This window comes from Aulonocara sp. 'chitande type north' Nkhata Bay, linkage group LG3, assembly GCF_057382095.1.
Source record: "Aulonocara sp. 'chitande type north' Nkhata Bay isolate Kocher_YH1m ecotype deep benthic linkage group LG3, A_spYH_male_GT1.1, whole genome shotgun sequence".
NCBI classification, from domain to species: Eukaryota; Metazoa; Chordata; class Actinopteri; order Cichliformes; family Cichlidae; genus Aulonocara; species Aulonocara sp. 'chitande type north' Nkhata Bay.
In genome coordinates this window covers 5810897-5828934 of record NC_141346.1, presented here as the reverse complement: position 1 = coordinate 5828934, position 18038 = coordinate 5810897, and the positions used below count along the sequence as shown (strand labels likewise).

At 43.5% G+C, this 18038-nt stretch overlaps 2 protein-coding genes across 5 annotated transcripts in view; both read left to right on the top strand.

Annotated features, from left to right (window-relative positions):
* Positions 1–18038, top strand: part of LOC147333651 (uncharacterized) — a 157108-nt gene that overhangs the window by 99695 nt on the left and 39375 nt on the right. The gene's annotated exons all lie outside the window — the stretch shown is intronic.
* The window catches only part of LOC147333652 (NACHT, LRR and PYD domains-containing protein 3-like), a 131052-nt gene that overhangs the window by 77597 nt on the left and 35417 nt on the right, over positions 1–18038 (top strand). The window contains exons 1-3 of one of the 2 annotated variants that reach the window (XM_086268308.1): positions 9488–9540; positions 14560–14675; positions 14760–14879. In XM_086268308.1, coding sequence (XP_086124434.1) covers positions 14587–14675; positions 14760–14879 — 209 coding nt within the window. In that variant the 5' untranslated portion in view covers positions 9488–9540; positions 14560–14586. Of the gene's footprint in view, positions 1–9487; positions 9541–14559; positions 14676–14759; positions 14880–18038 lie in introns of those variants that run through there. The other variant, XM_086268315.1, reaches the window with a different exon arrangement.

Sequence of the window (18038 nt, the reverse complement as noted above, 5' to 3'; positions counted from 1 at the left end):
TCAAAACTCCAGACATCCAGAGGCCCCCAGAACACAAGAGACCAAGGAAGACCCACAGAGGGGCAGCCGCGCCACTGTCCCAGAAAGAGCTAAGGAGAGTCCCAGATGAGGGCTCACTCAGCAGCCGCGGAGCAGAAGCCAGGGGGAGTTGCAGTGACGCGCCCGTGAGCTCCGCCGGCAGCCAGCTGTGCCTGAGTGACCGAGCCCCAGGCCGAGAGGCCGGGGGCACCCCACCTCCAAAGTGGCCCGAGCGAGCCCCAATAAGCAGCCGCCAAGGAGTGAGCCGGTGTGTACCCAGACGCCCATCCCCAGATACAAAGAACCACCAACGCACCGACACCTGAGGGAGTCCGCCACTGGCAGGGGAAGTGGTGGTGGGTGGAGATAGGCCTCCAAACCTTGGAGAGCCTGAGATGTCCCCAGAGAGGTGGTGTCTGATACCCAACCTGACATATAGACACAGACATACAGGCACACACAGACACAAACATCCATTCCCACCCTCATGCTCTCATATGCACTTACTCCACACTCAACCGACGTGGAGACAGACATAAAGAGACGCTGTATACACGATCACACTCCCCAAGCGTACTCTACGAACCGGGTCTAGGTACCCTTGCCCCTGGAGGGGGGGAACTGCACCCAGACCCAGGTGGTGTTACCCTTTTCCCTGCGGTGGGGAGAGGCAGACCGCCCCGACTCCGCAGCAGCAGGGAGGCCCCACACTCCAGACCGCAGTCGGACGGCCAACTCCTCCTAGCCCCCCCCCCGCTCCAGCAGGCCGCAGAGAACGGGGGTGAGAGAAGACTCCAAACCTCCCTCCACCCGCTCATTGTAGTGTTGATGCATGTGTGTTCTAAGGTGCAATTAAAACCCAGGAGGGCATGGAGCTACCTGCCAGAGAGCAGCAGGTAAGCGCATAGTCCCTCCTGCTAGCCCTCAATGTCTACGTGTATTTAAAATTGAGAGGTGGGCAACGACGCCAGGGGTGAGGGGTACACCCTGATGGTAACTTGGACTCCGTGTATCGTGCCCACCCCCAATATCCTATATGTATGTGTAATGAGGGTGTGAGTAATGTGAATGTCTAAGTTGTGGGATAAAATTGTTGTGGGATCGTATTTTAATATTAAAAAATGTTTTTGCCCAAAACATATGTGCACTATATGTCAGTAAAAATACTATGCAAATATTGCTGTCCTTGAATACTGAGTAAACACTGACAAAGCACTGATTGTATCTCTTGTACTTTATCAACGCAGTATCTAAAAACTTTGCACCGTAGTGGTTAAAATCTCATTCTAATAAGAGTTAAAAGCGCATTCGGTTATTAGGTTTATAGGATTATTGAATTATGGTTAACGGTTGGTAGAATTTTTTTTAAACATTATCTGCCAATTACATCTGCCACCCTTCTCCAAATCTGTGCCCCTACCTGGCCCCCCCTACAAAAATTTTCTAGACATGCCACTGGGCGGGAGGCACCAGCGGCAACGTAGTTCAGGGGGCCGTCCCTGACGGCAATGACGTCCAGTCATCGGCCTGGAAAGCGGCCGGACAGGACGTGCAGGACGAGCAGGCCAGACAGGATGTGCAGGACAAGATGGCATGGAGACCTCAGGCGCAGACAAAGCTAGTCGGAGTAAGGCAGGACCAGGCGACGCCGAAGGCGAAGACATGGAGGCAGGACCAGGCGACGCCGAAGGCGCAGACATGGAGGCTGGACCAGGCGACGCCGAAGGCGCAGACTCGGAGGCTGGACCAGGTGACGCCGAAGACTCGGAGGCTGCACCAGGCGACACCAAAGACTCGGCGGCTGGACAAGGCGGAGCCGAAGAATCGGAGGCTGGACCAGGCGAGGGTGAAGACTCGGAGGCTGGGCCAGACGAGGGTGGAGCTGCAGGCAACGGCCTGGGTTGCTGGACGGGCCCCTCGGACCCTCCAGTGGAGGCAGAAGGCTGGACGGGCCCCTCGGACCCTCCAGTGGAGGCGAACAAAGGCTGGTGCTGTTCTCCAGAACCCCCAGCGGGAACAGAAGGCTGGACGGGCCCCTCGGACCCTCCAACAGAGGCAGAAGGCTGAGTAAACGACTGAGGTGAGAACTGAGCAGGTGACTGAGCCGATAGGTGAGCTAATGTTTGAGCTATGGATAGAAGTTTAAGATGTATTGACTCTTGTAAGAATGGCAGTAATGGTGCGTGAGGTGGTGGATTAGCATATGGCTGGGCTAGGTTGTCTGAGCCTACGGAGCCTAAAGAAAACTGCTGGACGGGCTCACCTGAGCCTCCAGCGAGGTCAGAAACAGGTGCAGGTACCTGCCGGACACCAGCCACTCCCACCCGATGAGCTGGTACGGGTGCAGCGACAGGCAGAGGCTCAGCCAGCGTAGACACCAGAGCAGGGACCAGCTGGACCTCAGCCTCCCTCACCTGAAGCACTGAAACAGGTGCAGGGGAATGCTGGGCCCGAGCTGCCCTGGGAGTAGGAACACAACGGGGTGAAGGAGCAGGCTCAGCAAACACAGACTCCTCTAAAATGGTTTTTAGCTTCCTACCACCACCACGTCTAACAGTCTTAACAGTCTCAGTCTTAGCAGTGTTCATATGATTGTTTTTTTCCAGCTCAGAGGAACGAAAGCAATCATAACTCACCGCCCTGCTCCGCAGAAAAAGAGTGGTGACGGTGTGAGCGTCGCCTCCTCCGGGAAGTGGGGGGTGGCAAACTGGGCTGCAAATCCTCCAACGGACTGGGCTGCGATGAGGAATCAGAGAGTTTATGAAGCTCAGAACGCTGCACTCCCAACAAAGGACTGCAGTGGAGTGAGTCTAACGTCCGGCGTCACGTAATCCTTCTTCCTCCGCCGTTTAACCCTCTTGTCGGACTGGTAATCCAGGGGTGGATTATTGGGAGTCCCTCTTCGCTGTTGCCGGCCCACCTGCAGCTGATTACCTGACCAGCTGTTGGTAATCATTCCTCCCGGCTAGAAAGAGGTATTTAACCTGGACTTGCGGCGACAGTCGACGTGGGATTATTACTCCGAACTGGTATAGTCCGTGTGAGCTTGTTATTTGGCTAACGTGTGGCTAACGGTGGATTTTCCTTCTTCCTCCAGGAGGGGCGAGCGGAGAAGCGAGTTGGGGAGCACACACACTAAGGGAGTTACAACACGGAATGCACTGGGAGCAAGGGACAAGCAAGATTGGAAAATTGCACTTTTGAGTGAATTGTTGGACTTGCCTGTCTGTTTCACTGTAAATAAACGCACTGTGTTTCTGTGAAGAAGAACCGCGCCTGGGTCCCTCTTTTCCGTGACAGAATAATCCCACCACCATGGACCCAGCGGATTCTGCTTCACGCCAGCTGTCTTTCCAAGCGGAGGTTTTGGAGCGACACAAGGAAATGCTGAAGTACATTTCAAAGGAACAAACCGTGCTTCTGCAAGCCATAACAGAGCTTAAAGGTATGTTGATTTCCTCACCTAATACGGCAGCCCGCCCACTTTGCTGGAAGCTGCGGCAGCCTGTCCGCTTCCTCCTTCACCTCCACCGCGGCAGCGAGAGTACTCACTCCCCGCGCCTGAAAAATTTGACGCCGAGTTGGTGAAGAGCCAGGGTTTTTTGACGCAATGCTCTCTTGTGCCTTTGCCTCTGATTCCGCTAAAATTGCTCATTTGGTACAACTTATGACTGGGCGGGCGCTTCATAAGTTTATAAGTTTATATATAACCCTTTCTTCAAAGATAGAGGCAGTTATATCATAAAAGAAAACACAATATGAGACCATATACAGAAATGAAACAGCCTCTGTTGTTCATCTGCAAAAGAAAACTTCAACCTTAGTTACATCAAGCTGCTCTTTCATAAGAACCCGTTGTTTAGATAAGGAAATCTTTCAGTGTGTGATATATATTCCACTTTATCAATAAATTCATCAACCCATGTTTCCCAATTTATTAACTTTTTCTGTAAAAGACCTTCATCCCCAGTGTTATTAGGGATTGAGGGACACATGCCTCACCAAACATCACACACACTCCTTTGTACCATTTGCTTTGCCCTGTCCAGATGTTTGCCATAAAGGACAGTGACTATATTTGTACCTATAGGTAAGTGAATACCACAAACATAAACTAACTTCAATGTTAGTGCTTCCCAAAGTCTGGGGTAAAACCCAGAAGTAGCCATGAATTTCCACACAGCCAACATATATCAAACACTTCTGAGCTAAATTTACAACAGATAGATAGATCTTTCCTCCCTATCTATGCAGTGTACTGTACTCTTTAGTACTGTAGGGCAACTGACCCATTTAAACAGTGTAAACCTTCTCAAAGGCATTTACAATTATCTTTACTGTCCCCACATCAGTGATTGGGGAAACCAAAACAACCACATTTAACTCTAGAAGAACAACCTCATTCTTTAGGTGCTTCCAGCATGTTTGTGGCCTATCATGCCTCAATGAAATGTGATGAACCCAAAATCCTACTTCAGGGTGTCAAACAATGTGTCAAAGTTGAGTACACATGTCAAAATAAATCACAACTGTTGTTACTTGTTTACTGAGACAATGAGGACCTAATGCACTTATGTATCAGGACTAGGGTTTGTAGTTGTCAAACAGCTAACAGATCATCTGCAGAGGAATGGCTTATTTGAAGAGTTTCAGTCAGGTTTCAGAGCTCATCACAGCACAGAAACAGCTTTAGTGAAGGTTACAAATGATCTTCATATGGCCTCTGACAGTGAACTCATCTCTGTGCTTGTCCTGCTAGACCTCAGTGCAGCGTTCGATACTGTCGACCATAATATCCTATTAGAGCGATTAGAACATGCTGTAGCTATTACAGGTACTGTGCTGCAGTGGTTTGTATCATATCTATCTAATAGACTCCACTTTGTACATGTAAATGGAGAGTCCTCTTCACACACTGAGGTTAATTATGGTGTTCCACAGGGTTCAGTGCTAGGACCAATTCTGTTTACATTATACATGCTTCCCTTAGGCAGCATCATTAGAAGACATAGCATAAATTTTCACTGCTATGCTGATGACACCCAGCTCTATCTGTCCATGAAGCCAGATAACACACACCAATTAGTTAAACTGCAGGAATGTCTTAAAGACATAAAGACCTGGATGGCCGCTAACTTTTTGCTTCTTAATTCAGATAAAACTGAGGTTATTGTACTCGGCCCTGAAAATCTTAGAAATATGGTATCTAACCAGATTCTTACTCTGGATGGCATTACCTTGGCCTCCGGTAACGCTGTGAGGAACCTTGGAGTCATTTTTTACCAGGACATGTCCTTCAACGCACATATTAAACAAATATGTAAGACTGCTTTCTTCCATATGCGCAACATCTCTAAAATTAGAAATATCCTGTCTCAGAGTGACGCTGAAAAACTAGTTCATGCATTTATTACTTCCAGGCTGGACGGCTGTAATTCATTATTATCAGGATGTCCTAAAAACTCACTGAAAAGCCTTCAGTTAATCCAAAACGCTGCAGCAAGAGTCCTGACAGGGACTAGAAGGAGAGAGCAGATTTCTCCTGTTTTGGCTTCCCTTCATTGGCTTCCTGTTAAATCCAGAATTCAAAATCCTGCTCCTCACATACAAGGTCTTAAATAATCAGGCCCCATCTTATCTCAATGACCTTGTAGTACCATATCACCCTATTAGAGCACTTCGCTCTCGCTCTGCAGGCCTACTTGTTGTTCCTAGAGTATTTAAAAGTTGAATGGGAGGGAGAGCCTTCAGTTTTCAGGCCCCTCTTCTGTGGAACCAGCTTCCAGTTTGGATTCGGGGGACAGACACTATCTCTACTTTTAAGATTAGGCTTAAAACTTTCCTTTTTGCTAAAGCATATAGTTAGGGCTGGACCAGGTGACCCTGAATCCTCCCTTAGTTATGCTGCAATAGACGTAGCCTGCCAGGGACTCCCATGATGCACTGGTTGTTTCTTCTTCACCCACTATGTGTTAACAGACCTCTCTGCACTGAGTCATCCTTGTTATCAATCTCTCTCTTTCTTCCACAGCATTTCTTTATCCTGTCTTCCTTCTCTCACCCCAACCTGTCGCTGCAGATGGTCGTTTGTTGAGTCAATAAGACATTTGTATAACTGGCAAACGATAATTTGCAGGATTGAACAAAGTCATCAAGCTGTAGTAGAAAGAGAAGTGGTCTCAATATTACCTCCTGTGTGACTCCACATTTGACAGCTTTACTTTGAGCATTGATATTGTTCACTTTCACACATGAACTCAATGCTGGGCCCCTGACACAACACTTAGTTGGTTTGTGTAACTTTAGTTTTTCACCCGTGGTGTTTCCAACTTGTGCTCTTATTCTATTTGTTCTTATTTTGTCCTGCTTCCTGTTTTCTGATGCTTGTTAGCATTGCTATATTACACATGTAATGTGAATTATATTAATAGGAATAATGACAGTAATAGAAATGAATAAATAAATACATAAATGATAAACAGGAAGAAGGTGAGCCTGTGTGGTGTTTGTAGAGGTCGTAGTGGAAAATGCTAAAGCTTTTTATTCTGTCAGCTAAAAATGAAGAAACTGATGATGCTCCATTCATAAATGAAAAGGCGAAGTATTCACATGAAATATGATTCCTCTTTGAAGGCTGAGACAACGTCATATGTTTTTATATTAGGATCATTCCTACAGCTTTCTATTATCACGCTGATGTTTGAGTCACTGAATCAGGAACTCTGCCTCCTTTTGTTCTCACACTGGGTTTAATGAAAGAAGATTACTGTTTGTCCATTAAAGTTCTTTGTTTTGATCTTTTAAAGGATCCTGTGATGATCAAGAGCCTGGCTTGTCTCAAGGAGTCTCTCAGTGACCTGATGTTACGAGTTCAAAATATTGGGGATGGACACCAGAGGAAAAACCCACAATAACAACACTGGTCCGGTCGGGTTGAGTCAAACGATGATTTTAATGGTCACACGTGGGAGATGGACACTGTATGCAGACAGTCTCAGATCTCAGCTCAAAAAACACATCTCCATAGTTTTATGAAATCAGGGTATTAGAACGCCCCTTCATGCGTAGTGACAGGTGTAATACAATCAATGTTGACGATTTTATTTAACACAAAAAATAACATTATCTCCTTCCCGAGGGCAGACGCTGACTGCCCCCGTCTCCTGGAACCGTCTGTACCCCTGCTAAGACACAACATGGCAGCTACAAGGACTCTTTCATTTATTAAGACCATCAGTGTGTATTGCTCTAAATCAAGTATATAACATTAAATGAATATTGCTGGATCAGCTACTTCTACTTAAAACATATTAAAACATGACTAAGCACAAAATCACCAAGAATAACATTGTATAAGTGCTGTGTAAGCGCGTGTGGCCTTCCAAGCTCAAAGCCTTTGCCCTCCATAGATCAGCCAGACATCACGCTGGCTGTAGCTTTTAATCTTTAATTAACTTGAGCACAACTCTAGAATAAGCAACAAACTGCAATGTGTATAAATGATCATGGTTACATCGGCAATGAAAAATCATGTTATTATTCTGGTACCTGTAAGGAAAAGATCAAACTAAAGTTAAAGCCATCACTATAATGCAAAGGATAATATAAGGTCAAAAACTTCAATTTATGTTTAATGCAAAGCTGGTTATATACTTCTGATGAACTAATAATGCCATATTAAAATAATGAATGATAATGAGAAAAACATCCCCTCCTTATTCTACACTGAGCAGCAGCTACACTACAGCTCTGCTGGCCTATGTGTTCAACCTGCAGGATACATGGAGACCCACAAACACATCCTCCAACCACACACACCCATATTTTGTTTCCAAATTCCATTGCGGTTTATTTCACACCTCAAACATTTAGTAAACAATTAAGCAAATACAAGTAATAATTATAAGTAGTAACAAAATACATTACTAACTCTTTTATGCTACGTCCTGTTACGGATTCAAATATTGGGGATGGAGACAAGAGGAAAAACCACAATAACAACACTGGTCCGGCCGGGTTGAGTCAAACGATGATTTTAATGATCACAGGCGTGGGAGATGGACACCGTACGCAGACAGCATCAGATCTCAAAATGGTGGAGCATTGATCAAACTCTTATAGCCTCTGGTGCCCCCACCTTATCATAAAAGCTTAAACATTCACATCCTTTCTCTCACAGGGCGCCTAAGCTACGACCTTGGCTCCCTGTTTATCTGCTCCTGCTGAGATGGGGCAGAAAACTCCAGCATGTTCCGTTGTCTTCTAATCAGACAAATAAGGCGATGACTTTCTGCGAACAGTATTTCTTATAACTCAGCAGTATAATGCATCATAAAACAATATCATTCATCCACAATAAATCAGCAGTCTAATGTAATGCAAACCAGTTTAACTAATGCAATAGTTATCAACTTCTTCTAATTCAGGAGAATAATGCAAACTAAAACTACATAATAATTCACAATCTTTAATTAGGGGTCTAACATGGCATAAAATAATATTATAATCCAACAGTCCACACCTACATGGGTGTTTTTTGAAAACACAGCTGTTTCTCTGCATTTGGGCCTTTCGTCCACACGTAAACGGCGTTTCGAATCACCGAAAATGGAGATTGTTTAAAACTCCTTTTTTGCTTTTAAGTGTGCCTTTTTTCACATCACACTGTCCGCCACGTTATTGTTTACATGAGATGAATTTCTACAATGGCGGAAAGAGACAAAATACTGTTACTTCAGTTTTTACACGCTTACACACACACACGGAGTTACTGTCCCTCCATTTAAAAAGACAGAGGCGTCACGGTGTCATTATTTTACGTGTAGTTGTTTTTTTCCTGTGTAATAATAATCAACATACTTAATACATTTTTCAAAAAATGTCTCTCTGTGCAAAACGGGTTTAAAAACATAAAAAACTGTGAGATACTGTTTGTCCGTGATTTAAACTGGTGGAACAAATCGTGGCAGGATCAGTCTGATATTATTTGTATCCCACTGTAAATTTACTGTATACAGAGCTAACATCTCCAAAACGTCAGAGTAGTTAGTCATTACAACAAGTGTTTGTGAACTAAAAATCAGGATTGTAGGATACTGTTTGTCCGTGATTTGGAGAGCCCAGCGTGTGCTCCCGACGCAGGGAAAACCAATTTTGCAAGGGAGACCTACCTCAGCACCTGTGCAGGTGAAGCCAAAGGGAAGATATGCTTCACCATATTTTCTAGTCTTTGGCTTGGAAGGAGGTTGGTTTGGAAACATTTGTCGATGCTTCATCTCCTGCTTTGCGTTTGTCTGGGACCCCCGTCTAAAAACCTGTTCTTTTCATACCGCGCCCTCCCTGCGCCCCCCCTAAGGGGCGGGCCCCACACTTTGGGAACCTCCGAGTTAGAAGAAGCAGTGCTCTTATTGTGAAAATCTAACTCCTGTCCCGGATGCCTATGTCGCTTGAGGTGGAATCCCGCCTTCTTCCAGGAAGTAGCTCAGTGTGGAGTGGAGCTTGTTGTTGGTGTGCGAAGAAACTGTAAGTTTGCTTTGTTTCCTCCTTTAACAGTTTGTCTTTAGGAACTTTACTGTTTGTTCAGCTCATGTTTCATTTCTTCACACAACAAACTGTGTGTGTTTGTATTTTCAGTCTCTCCATTAAAGTCAGTGTGTAATGTTTCCTGGCTAACATCAGCTGTGTGCAGCTTAGTTCCAGCACAAACAGCACAAATCCATAGTTCACGGTAACGGACTCACAGCTGGACCAAGGCCCAGTGTGCCCGCCATTTACTGTTAGTGTGTGTGATCCGGGAATCAGACTAAACACACTGAATGTGTCCTAAACTCGGCCGCTGTTCCACAGTAACTGCTGTCAGATTATCTGTTGCTTAGTTATCTTAGCTAGTGTATGAACACTTTGTAAGCTGACAGCTTGGTCCTGGGTACTGGGCATTGTTACTGAAATAAAGATGCTTTTCTTCTCTCTAAAACGCTGAATATGGTCTGAGCTCAGCCGGAGAGCCGCTGGAAAGATTCTGGGGTCTTTATATTTATTATTTATATTTGTCTATGCCTCTTCAGGTGGAATCGCAGAGTGAGACAAACTCACAGTTTGTCACGGCGGATTTAGTTGATTCTTCCAGCAGACTTGTGGCTATGTGACTGCAGTAAGAACACATCTGTGTTTATCCGGAGCTGCTAACCAGAGTAGAATTGCAGTGACATTTATGACGTCACAGCAGCAGGACTTTTTTTTGTGTTTATGAGGATAGTTTAGCTCTGACTGGACCTCTTGGACGATGTTTGGTATAGCTGCTCTGCTCCCACACAGGATGGAAACTCCTTAAGTGTAACATCACTCACATTACCATCAGAGTTCCTGTAACACTGAATTAGACTAAACTTATTGAGCTAACATCTGTCTGTAAATTACTCAGTTAAAGATGATCACAGACTATTTTTCAGTTGAAGTCACATGCGGACTTTTTAATAATCATTTATTTTTTTGTTGATCTTAATATTGAGAAAACACAATGTCTTAATTTTTGTCCTCGTGGTGTTATAACATATTTTCCTGTTCTTTATATAAACACCAGAATAGATCCATTGTGTCTGATGTAAACTATAAATGTTAAACATGTTTAGCATGCTTTATGGCTGCTCAGTTTAGAGGTGGTTGGAACAAACTGTGTTGAACATTCTGGTGGGCAGTATGAAAAAAAAGAAATCAAAAGTCCATTTCTGAATGCAACAGTAATATTATGATTTAATGTTATTTCGGCTCAACTGGGCCTTCATATGGGTTTACTGTGGATAATTTATATAGAATATAACAATATATATCTATTCTCAGGTTCTGAGCTAATCACCAATAATATCAGTCTTAGTTGAAAAATAAGACTTGGGTAATGATCATCTTCCTCCTGGAGAGTCTTCCTCACTTGGCTGATGTTGTGATGACGGCTTTTTCTTTACCATGAAATACAGCTGGGCGATAGAACGATAACGATATGTATCGCGATTTAACTTTTACTCGATAGAGGAATTAAGCTATCGCGATAGACCTCGCCGCTCTTGTCCTCTTAAAGAAAGAAAAAAAAAAAAGGTCAGCCAATCCAAATTAAGTAGCGCAGAGCCGAACCAATCACAGCCGCAGCGTCACGTCGCGTGACTTGTTACGTACAGCACAAGTGCCAAGCCGCACGTGTGTTTGTTTGGGAAGCAGCCAGCGGGTAATGGAGCCAGCGCATAATGGAGGAAATGAGTGTGCCGACTAGAAAAATCAACCGAGCGTGACCGAAGAGAAAACAGATGATGGTTCCAATGCCGGAGAGATTGTCGAACGGAAGAGCCATAGAAGTTCCGTAGTGTGAAGGTGTTTCGGCTATTTCAAGTCTGACAAAAAACAGAGTAGCGTGCACTGTAAATTGTGCCGAAAGCAAGTCTGGAAATACAATAAACTGGTGCATGCGTCACACTGTGCGCCACGTTATTGTTTCAGTGAAATGGATTTCTACAATACTGTTAATTCTACTCTCTGCAGTGTTTAAATGCTTACATATACACACAGTTACTGTCCCTCCACACATACGACTCGGTTCTGCTTCTATGCCCCAGCTTTGTTTACTTTTTCCCACCGAGGCTTCTAGACTTCTGATTGGCCAACATTTCTGCACGGTTAGGAATCTAGCGCCACCTGCTGCTTTGGCATGTTCATAGCAGCGTTTTCCTTCATTTCTGCCTTTATGTGTGGACGGGATTATTTTTTAAAACGAAAACGGAAAATCTCCGTTTTCAAAAATACCCGTGTACGTGTGGACGTAGCCTCAGTCTCTGACTGGAAGCGCTAATTCGTCATTCGGCTTTTGTCAGACTAAAGTAACTGTTAAAACTGTTTGAAAAGCTCAGCTATACAACAAGGAGAGATTGAGAATTTCCTTTTAGTTCTCAGTTTATTTGATATTGACAAAAGTTAGTCAGTTTTGTCTGTTCTTCTGTAAAACAAACTAAGATTTATTTTTAGAATTAATATTTTGTTTCTAAGTGGAATTGACAATTTAGTCTGTTTCGTTTGTTCTATTTTGAAACTTAAACGCTTTAGCGGCTGCCTTTTGTGTAGTTTGCAATATTTGCCTTTATTTATCTGAAAAAGTCTCATGTTCCTTAAGTACATCTACCCTGTTGAACTTATTATGGGAAATAAATATTTAAATAAAAACAAGCTGCTGATTATTTCACATTTTACTTGTGAGCAACGGCACATTTAAATCTTACAAATATAGTTATTTGGCTTATATCGTGATATATATCGTTATCGCCTGAAATGAAAAAAACATATCGTGATATGAAAAAATCTCATATCGCCCAGCTCTACCATGAAAGGATCCTGGGATGATCCACACCTGTCTTCTGTGGACGTCCAGGCCTTCCTCTGGTCTTTTCTTATCTGAATGGACCAAACTGTTGATGTGTCCTCTTTCTGCTTTCTCTGATGAATATGATTTGCTGTTACAGTCTGAGGACTTTCTGTTTCACTTTAAGACAGTGCAGGTTTAATTAGAGTTAAAACAAAAAACAAAAAACAATCAGGCAAATTAAAGATGAATCTCACTGTAAATCCCTTATAAACTAACTGTAACTTGAATGTTTTTGTTGAACAGCTGAAACAACACAGGATCGGAAATGGGGCTGGGCCATATTATACCGTTCACAGTAACACAGGTATAATGTTAGGCAATGACAAGAAAATGAAATATCGCAATAGAATATGAGTAAAACGCATTTGTGCAATACATTTGTTTTAATACGCACATGGTGGAAAAAACATGGCGGCGATGGAGAATGAGGAGGAGGAAAGCGGATCGTTGAATGAAACAGATGAACCAGAATTGGTTTGTAAAAATGGTGCAACTACAGTGAAGTGGAATTGGTTTGGTTTTTGTGTGTCAGATACCCACCAAAGCACATTTTGTAGAACATGCAAGTCGTTAACATTACTGTATTTTTTCGGATTATAAGGCGCTCTTAAAAGCCTTTAATTTTCTCAAAAATAAACAGTGCACCTTATAATCCGGTGCAATTTATGTATGAATTCTGGTTGTGACCTCAGAACAATTTTATGTGGTACACGGCGCTCAAAACATCTGTCAAAATGTTTTAGTACAACTTTGGTAAGCTACGAAGCCGCACCGCTTGATGGATTGTCGGAGCATTACAACTACCGTAGTCAGGAGCCTCGCGGAGTGATACGTACTGTGCTTCAACATAATATTACCGTATCGTGTGTGTCTAAGGAGCCCAAAATGGCACCTGTTAAGAGACATGCTTATGAAGCGGATTTTAAATTCAAGGCTGTCAGTCATGCAGTAGAACATGGCAATAGAGCTGCTGTGAGAGAATTCAGCATTAATGAATCAATGGTACAGAAGTGGATGAAGGAAGAAGAATGAGTTAAGTTTGACTTGTCCGTTTTGTTTCGCTTAATGTGCCTTATAATCCGGTGCACCTTATGGTCGGAAAAATACGTATTTGACTTATTGATGGCAGCAATATGGCAGCCTCGCCTCTGTCAGTCTGCCCCAGTGCAGCTGTGGCTACAACTGTGGTTTGCCTCCACCAGTGTGTGAATGTGAGAGTGAATGAATAGTGGAATTGTAAAGCGCTTTGAGGGTCTCGAAAAGTGCTATATAAATGCAATCCATTATTGTTATTAATGCCAAGCTACTTTTCTAGTAAAGTGGGCGGGATCTAACTACTATTCAAGGGGAAGCTTTCGACTGAGTGTGCAGCTTGGCCCTTATTGCTTCGGTCTGTGAGCCTTGTTTCTGGAAGCCTTTCTCAACTGTTTTATTTATTTGTGATAATGTTAGTTGTGCTAAAGCCTGTGGGGTTAATTTTGATTTCTACTGTTTTGAAAGTTGAAGTGAAAGCTGTTTGGGCGGTGCTTCTTCTTTGCGTTTTGTTTTTGTTTGTTTTTGGGGTAGTCAGTTTGGTTAAAAAAAACTTTATAGTTTTACAAATACTCAATTACAGTAAGTCCCTCCAGATGCTGCATTCAGGAGTATCGGGGAAACTGCATCTGTAATAATTGAATAGCTGCTACACATTTTAGATCATTTTGAGGATTTGAATGACGGCCTTCAAAAGGAGTTGATTCTATTACAGGAGTGGGTAACTCCAGACCTCAAGGGCCAGTGTCCTACCGGTTTTAGATGTTTGCTTGATCCAACAGAGCTGATTTTAATGGCTACATTACCTCCTCAACATGTCTTGAAGATCTCCACAGTCCTGGTAATGAACCAATCATTTGATTCAGTTGTGTTGACTCAGGGTGATGTCTAAAACCTGCAGGACACCAGCCCTTGAGACCTGGAGTTGCCCACTCCTGTTCTATTAGGGCTGTTATAAACTAAACTGAATATGTCACACTGCTGTCTGACTGCATTCAGCTGACACTGACATGAAGCAGGAAAGAAGCAGCTGATATTTGGACAGCACACATGATGGAAAGGAGGATTTCAGTTGATGTGCACATGAATGATTTGTGTTTCCTCTGCAGGTAGAAAGTGTGTGTGAGCTGAGCAGCATGGATCAGTGTGAGGACAGAGAGGAGGGAGCCCCTCCCTCTAAAAGCACTCTGTGTGGGGAACATGAGAGCCAGACCAAAGCTCAGAGGTGAGATGACCATCTCTAACTGTCCATGACTCTTCTCCATGTCACAGCTCAGCACTCATATCACTGCTCCATCATTATTCACAGGAAGAAACAAGGAACTAAACGGAAACATGAACCTGAACCCAGCTGTGTGTCCTTTAAGAGTGACTGGTCTGCAGATCGTCCCATTGATTTTAAAGTCCATCTGGCATCTGCTGCAGAGAGGTAATAGTAATAATAATAATAATAATAATAATAATAATAATAATAATAATAAATTTTATTTATGAGCGCCTTTCAAGTCACCCAAGGACACTTTACAATAGGATAAAACACATAGTAAAACAATGGCAAAATAAGAACAATAAAACAAAAGCACAAGATAAAATTAACAAACAGTGGATTCACAGTGAATATGCAGATTTGAACAGATGAGTTTTGAGTTGGGATTTAAACTGGGGGAGAGAACCAATGTTTCTTATTTCTGGGGGCAGAGAGTTCCACAGCCTGGGAGCAGAGCAGCTGAAAGCTCTGCTTCCCATGGTGGGGAGGCGGAAGGAAGGTACAGTAAGCTGGATAGAAGAAGAAGATCGAAGTGAACGGGCAGAACAGGTAGTGGTTAACAGGTCAGAAATGTTATGAATGGCCTTGAAGTTGAGCAGAAGAAGTTTGAATATTATCCGGAATTTCACAGGGAGCCAGTGAAGTTCCTGAAGAACAGGGGTGATGTGCTGGTAGAAGGGGGTTCTGGTGATAATGCGAGCAGCGAAGGTCTGAACCAGTTGAAGCTTATGGTGGGATTTTTGGGGGAGACCATGCAAAAGAGAATTGCAGTAGTCAATACGGGAGGTAACAAGACTGTGGACAAGAATGGACGTAGACTGGGTGGAAAGAGAAGTAAGCAATCTGTTAATGTTACGTAGATGGAAGTAGGCAGAACGGGTGAGATTATTGATGTGAGATTTATAGGAAAGTGAACTGTCTAGGATGACACCAAGGCTCTTAACCTGAGGAGAAGGGAAAACTGTGGCGTTATCGATGGTGAGTGAGAAATGGTTTGCCTTCAAAAGGTTGGATTTGGTGCCAATAAGGAGAATCTCAGTTTTATCCTCATTGAGCTTTAGAAAATTAGAAGTAGAGCAGGATTTTAACTCGGATAGACATTCTGAAAGGGAGGAAGGTGGGAGGGAGGAATCAGGTTTGCAAGAGAGATATAACTGGGTGTCATCAGTAAAACAGTGAAACTGAAGATCAAATTTGTAGAAAATGGTACCTAGAGGGAGGATGTATATTATAAAGAGAAGAGGGCCTAAAACTGAGCCTTGAGGTACACCAGAGGTGACGGGGAATAGACGAGAGCGGAATGATCTTAGTTGAATAAACTGGGAACGGTCGAGGAGATATGATTGAAACCAGGCGAGGGGTGTGTCAGAGATGCCGAGAGAGGAAAGTCTGCTTAGAAGTACAGAGTGAGAAATGGTGTCGAAGGCTGAGCTCAGATCTAAAAAGACAAGAATGGTGAGAAGACCAGAGTCAGCTCCGATTAAAGATTGTTAGTGACTTTAAGTAAAGCAGTTTCTGTACTGTGACATGAGCAAAAACCAGATTGAAATCTCTCATAGATATTATTATTAACCATGTGTAAATGAAGTTGAGCTGCAACCACTTTTTTGAGTATCTTAGAAATGAAGGGTAGATTGGAAATCGGACGGAGGTTGTTAAAGTTGTTAGGATCTAAAGAAGGTTTTTTCAGTATAGGAGTGACTAGAGCAGTCTTGACTGAGGGAACGATACCGGTGGTGAGAGAAGAGTGAATGATAGCAGAGATGAGTGGGAGTAAAGAAGAGAGGCAGGATTTCACAAGCCCCGTGGGCATGGAGTCAAGATGACATGTGGCAGGCTTTGATTTACATATGAACTCGGAAATATCGGATAAATCAGGAAGATACAAAGTGGAAAACGGCTCAAAAAAGAGAAGAGGTTCTGGAGAGGGCTTAGGCTGCGTTCACACTGCAGGTCTTGATGCTCAATTCCGAATTTTTGATCAAATCCGATGTTTTTGTCTGCTCGTTCACACTACAAATAAAATGCGACAGCAAACGCGCTCTAGTGTGAACGCTCAAAGCGGCCCTCATGCGCAACGGGCTCTGTTTAGACCCAGAGCAAACAATATGTTTGACTGATGGCCCTTAATATAAAGACTTCGGACTTCACGTTTCCCAATTTTTGCTTTAAGTTATTTTGTTATTTACATAATAATGCAGATAACCTAATATTGATCCTTATTGCTGTTTTAGAGGAGCGGTGCTTCAAAGGATAGCTGCAGATTTCTGTCAGAATCTGGAGATTATACAGTACAAATAAAATGTTCACGTTTCTCCAACGTTGTCTTCCTAACAGTTTCACCGGATGGCCAGGAAGCGTTCACGATGTCTTCTCCGGCACTGATAATTGGCGTCTGTCTTGTGTCAATGAATTAAAAGACGGATTTAATGCGACATGACCGTTCACACAGCAGTCGCTTTCTAAAACATCGGATATGTATCGGATTCAGGACCACATACGAAAGTGACCCAGATCGGATTTGAAAATATCGGATTTGTGCCGTTCACACTGTCACACCATGATCGGATATGAGTCGCATAGGGTCAAAAAAATCGGATTTGATGCGCTTTCGCCTGCAGTGTGAACGTAGCCTTAGACACAACATTTGATCTGAGTTGCTGGTGGATGTTATTGATTTTCGTTGTCCAGAACAGCATCAAGGAGTTGCAGGTTTCAGAGGAATAGAAGTGTGGTGGTAAAGTGTTGGGGGGTTGAATTAGTTCGTTGAGAACTGAAAACGGAGTCCTCGCATTACCCTCATAAGAACTGATAATACCAGAGTAGAAGCTTTGTTTGGCCTTGCTGATGGAGTCTTTATACTGAAGTACGTGGTATTTATAGATTTCTGAATCAACCAAGTCCAGGGTGTGTCCTTTAGAGTGAGTGGGAAAGTCGATAAATTGTTTAAATTCAGAGCCTTCAAGACAGGAGGAAAAGTCTCTGGTGATCAGAAGGTCATTATTGTCCATGTGAATGTTGAAATCTCCCACTAAGATCACATTTGGGGAGAGAGATGAAAGATGGGTTAATAGATTAGCAAAGTCACTGAGGAAGACAGGGTTAGGTTTGGGGGGGCGGTATACAGTAGCTATGATGGTGGGAATGGGTCCAGTCAGCTCACATGCAAGGACCTCTAGAGAACTAAAGGTATCAACATTAACTGGCAGGACTTTCAAGTGCTGGCGAAAAAGGATCGCGAGACCACCCCCACGACCTGAGCAGTGGGGTTTAGAAAAGTAAACAAACCCCAGAGGAGCAGATTCGTTTAGCTGAGAAAAA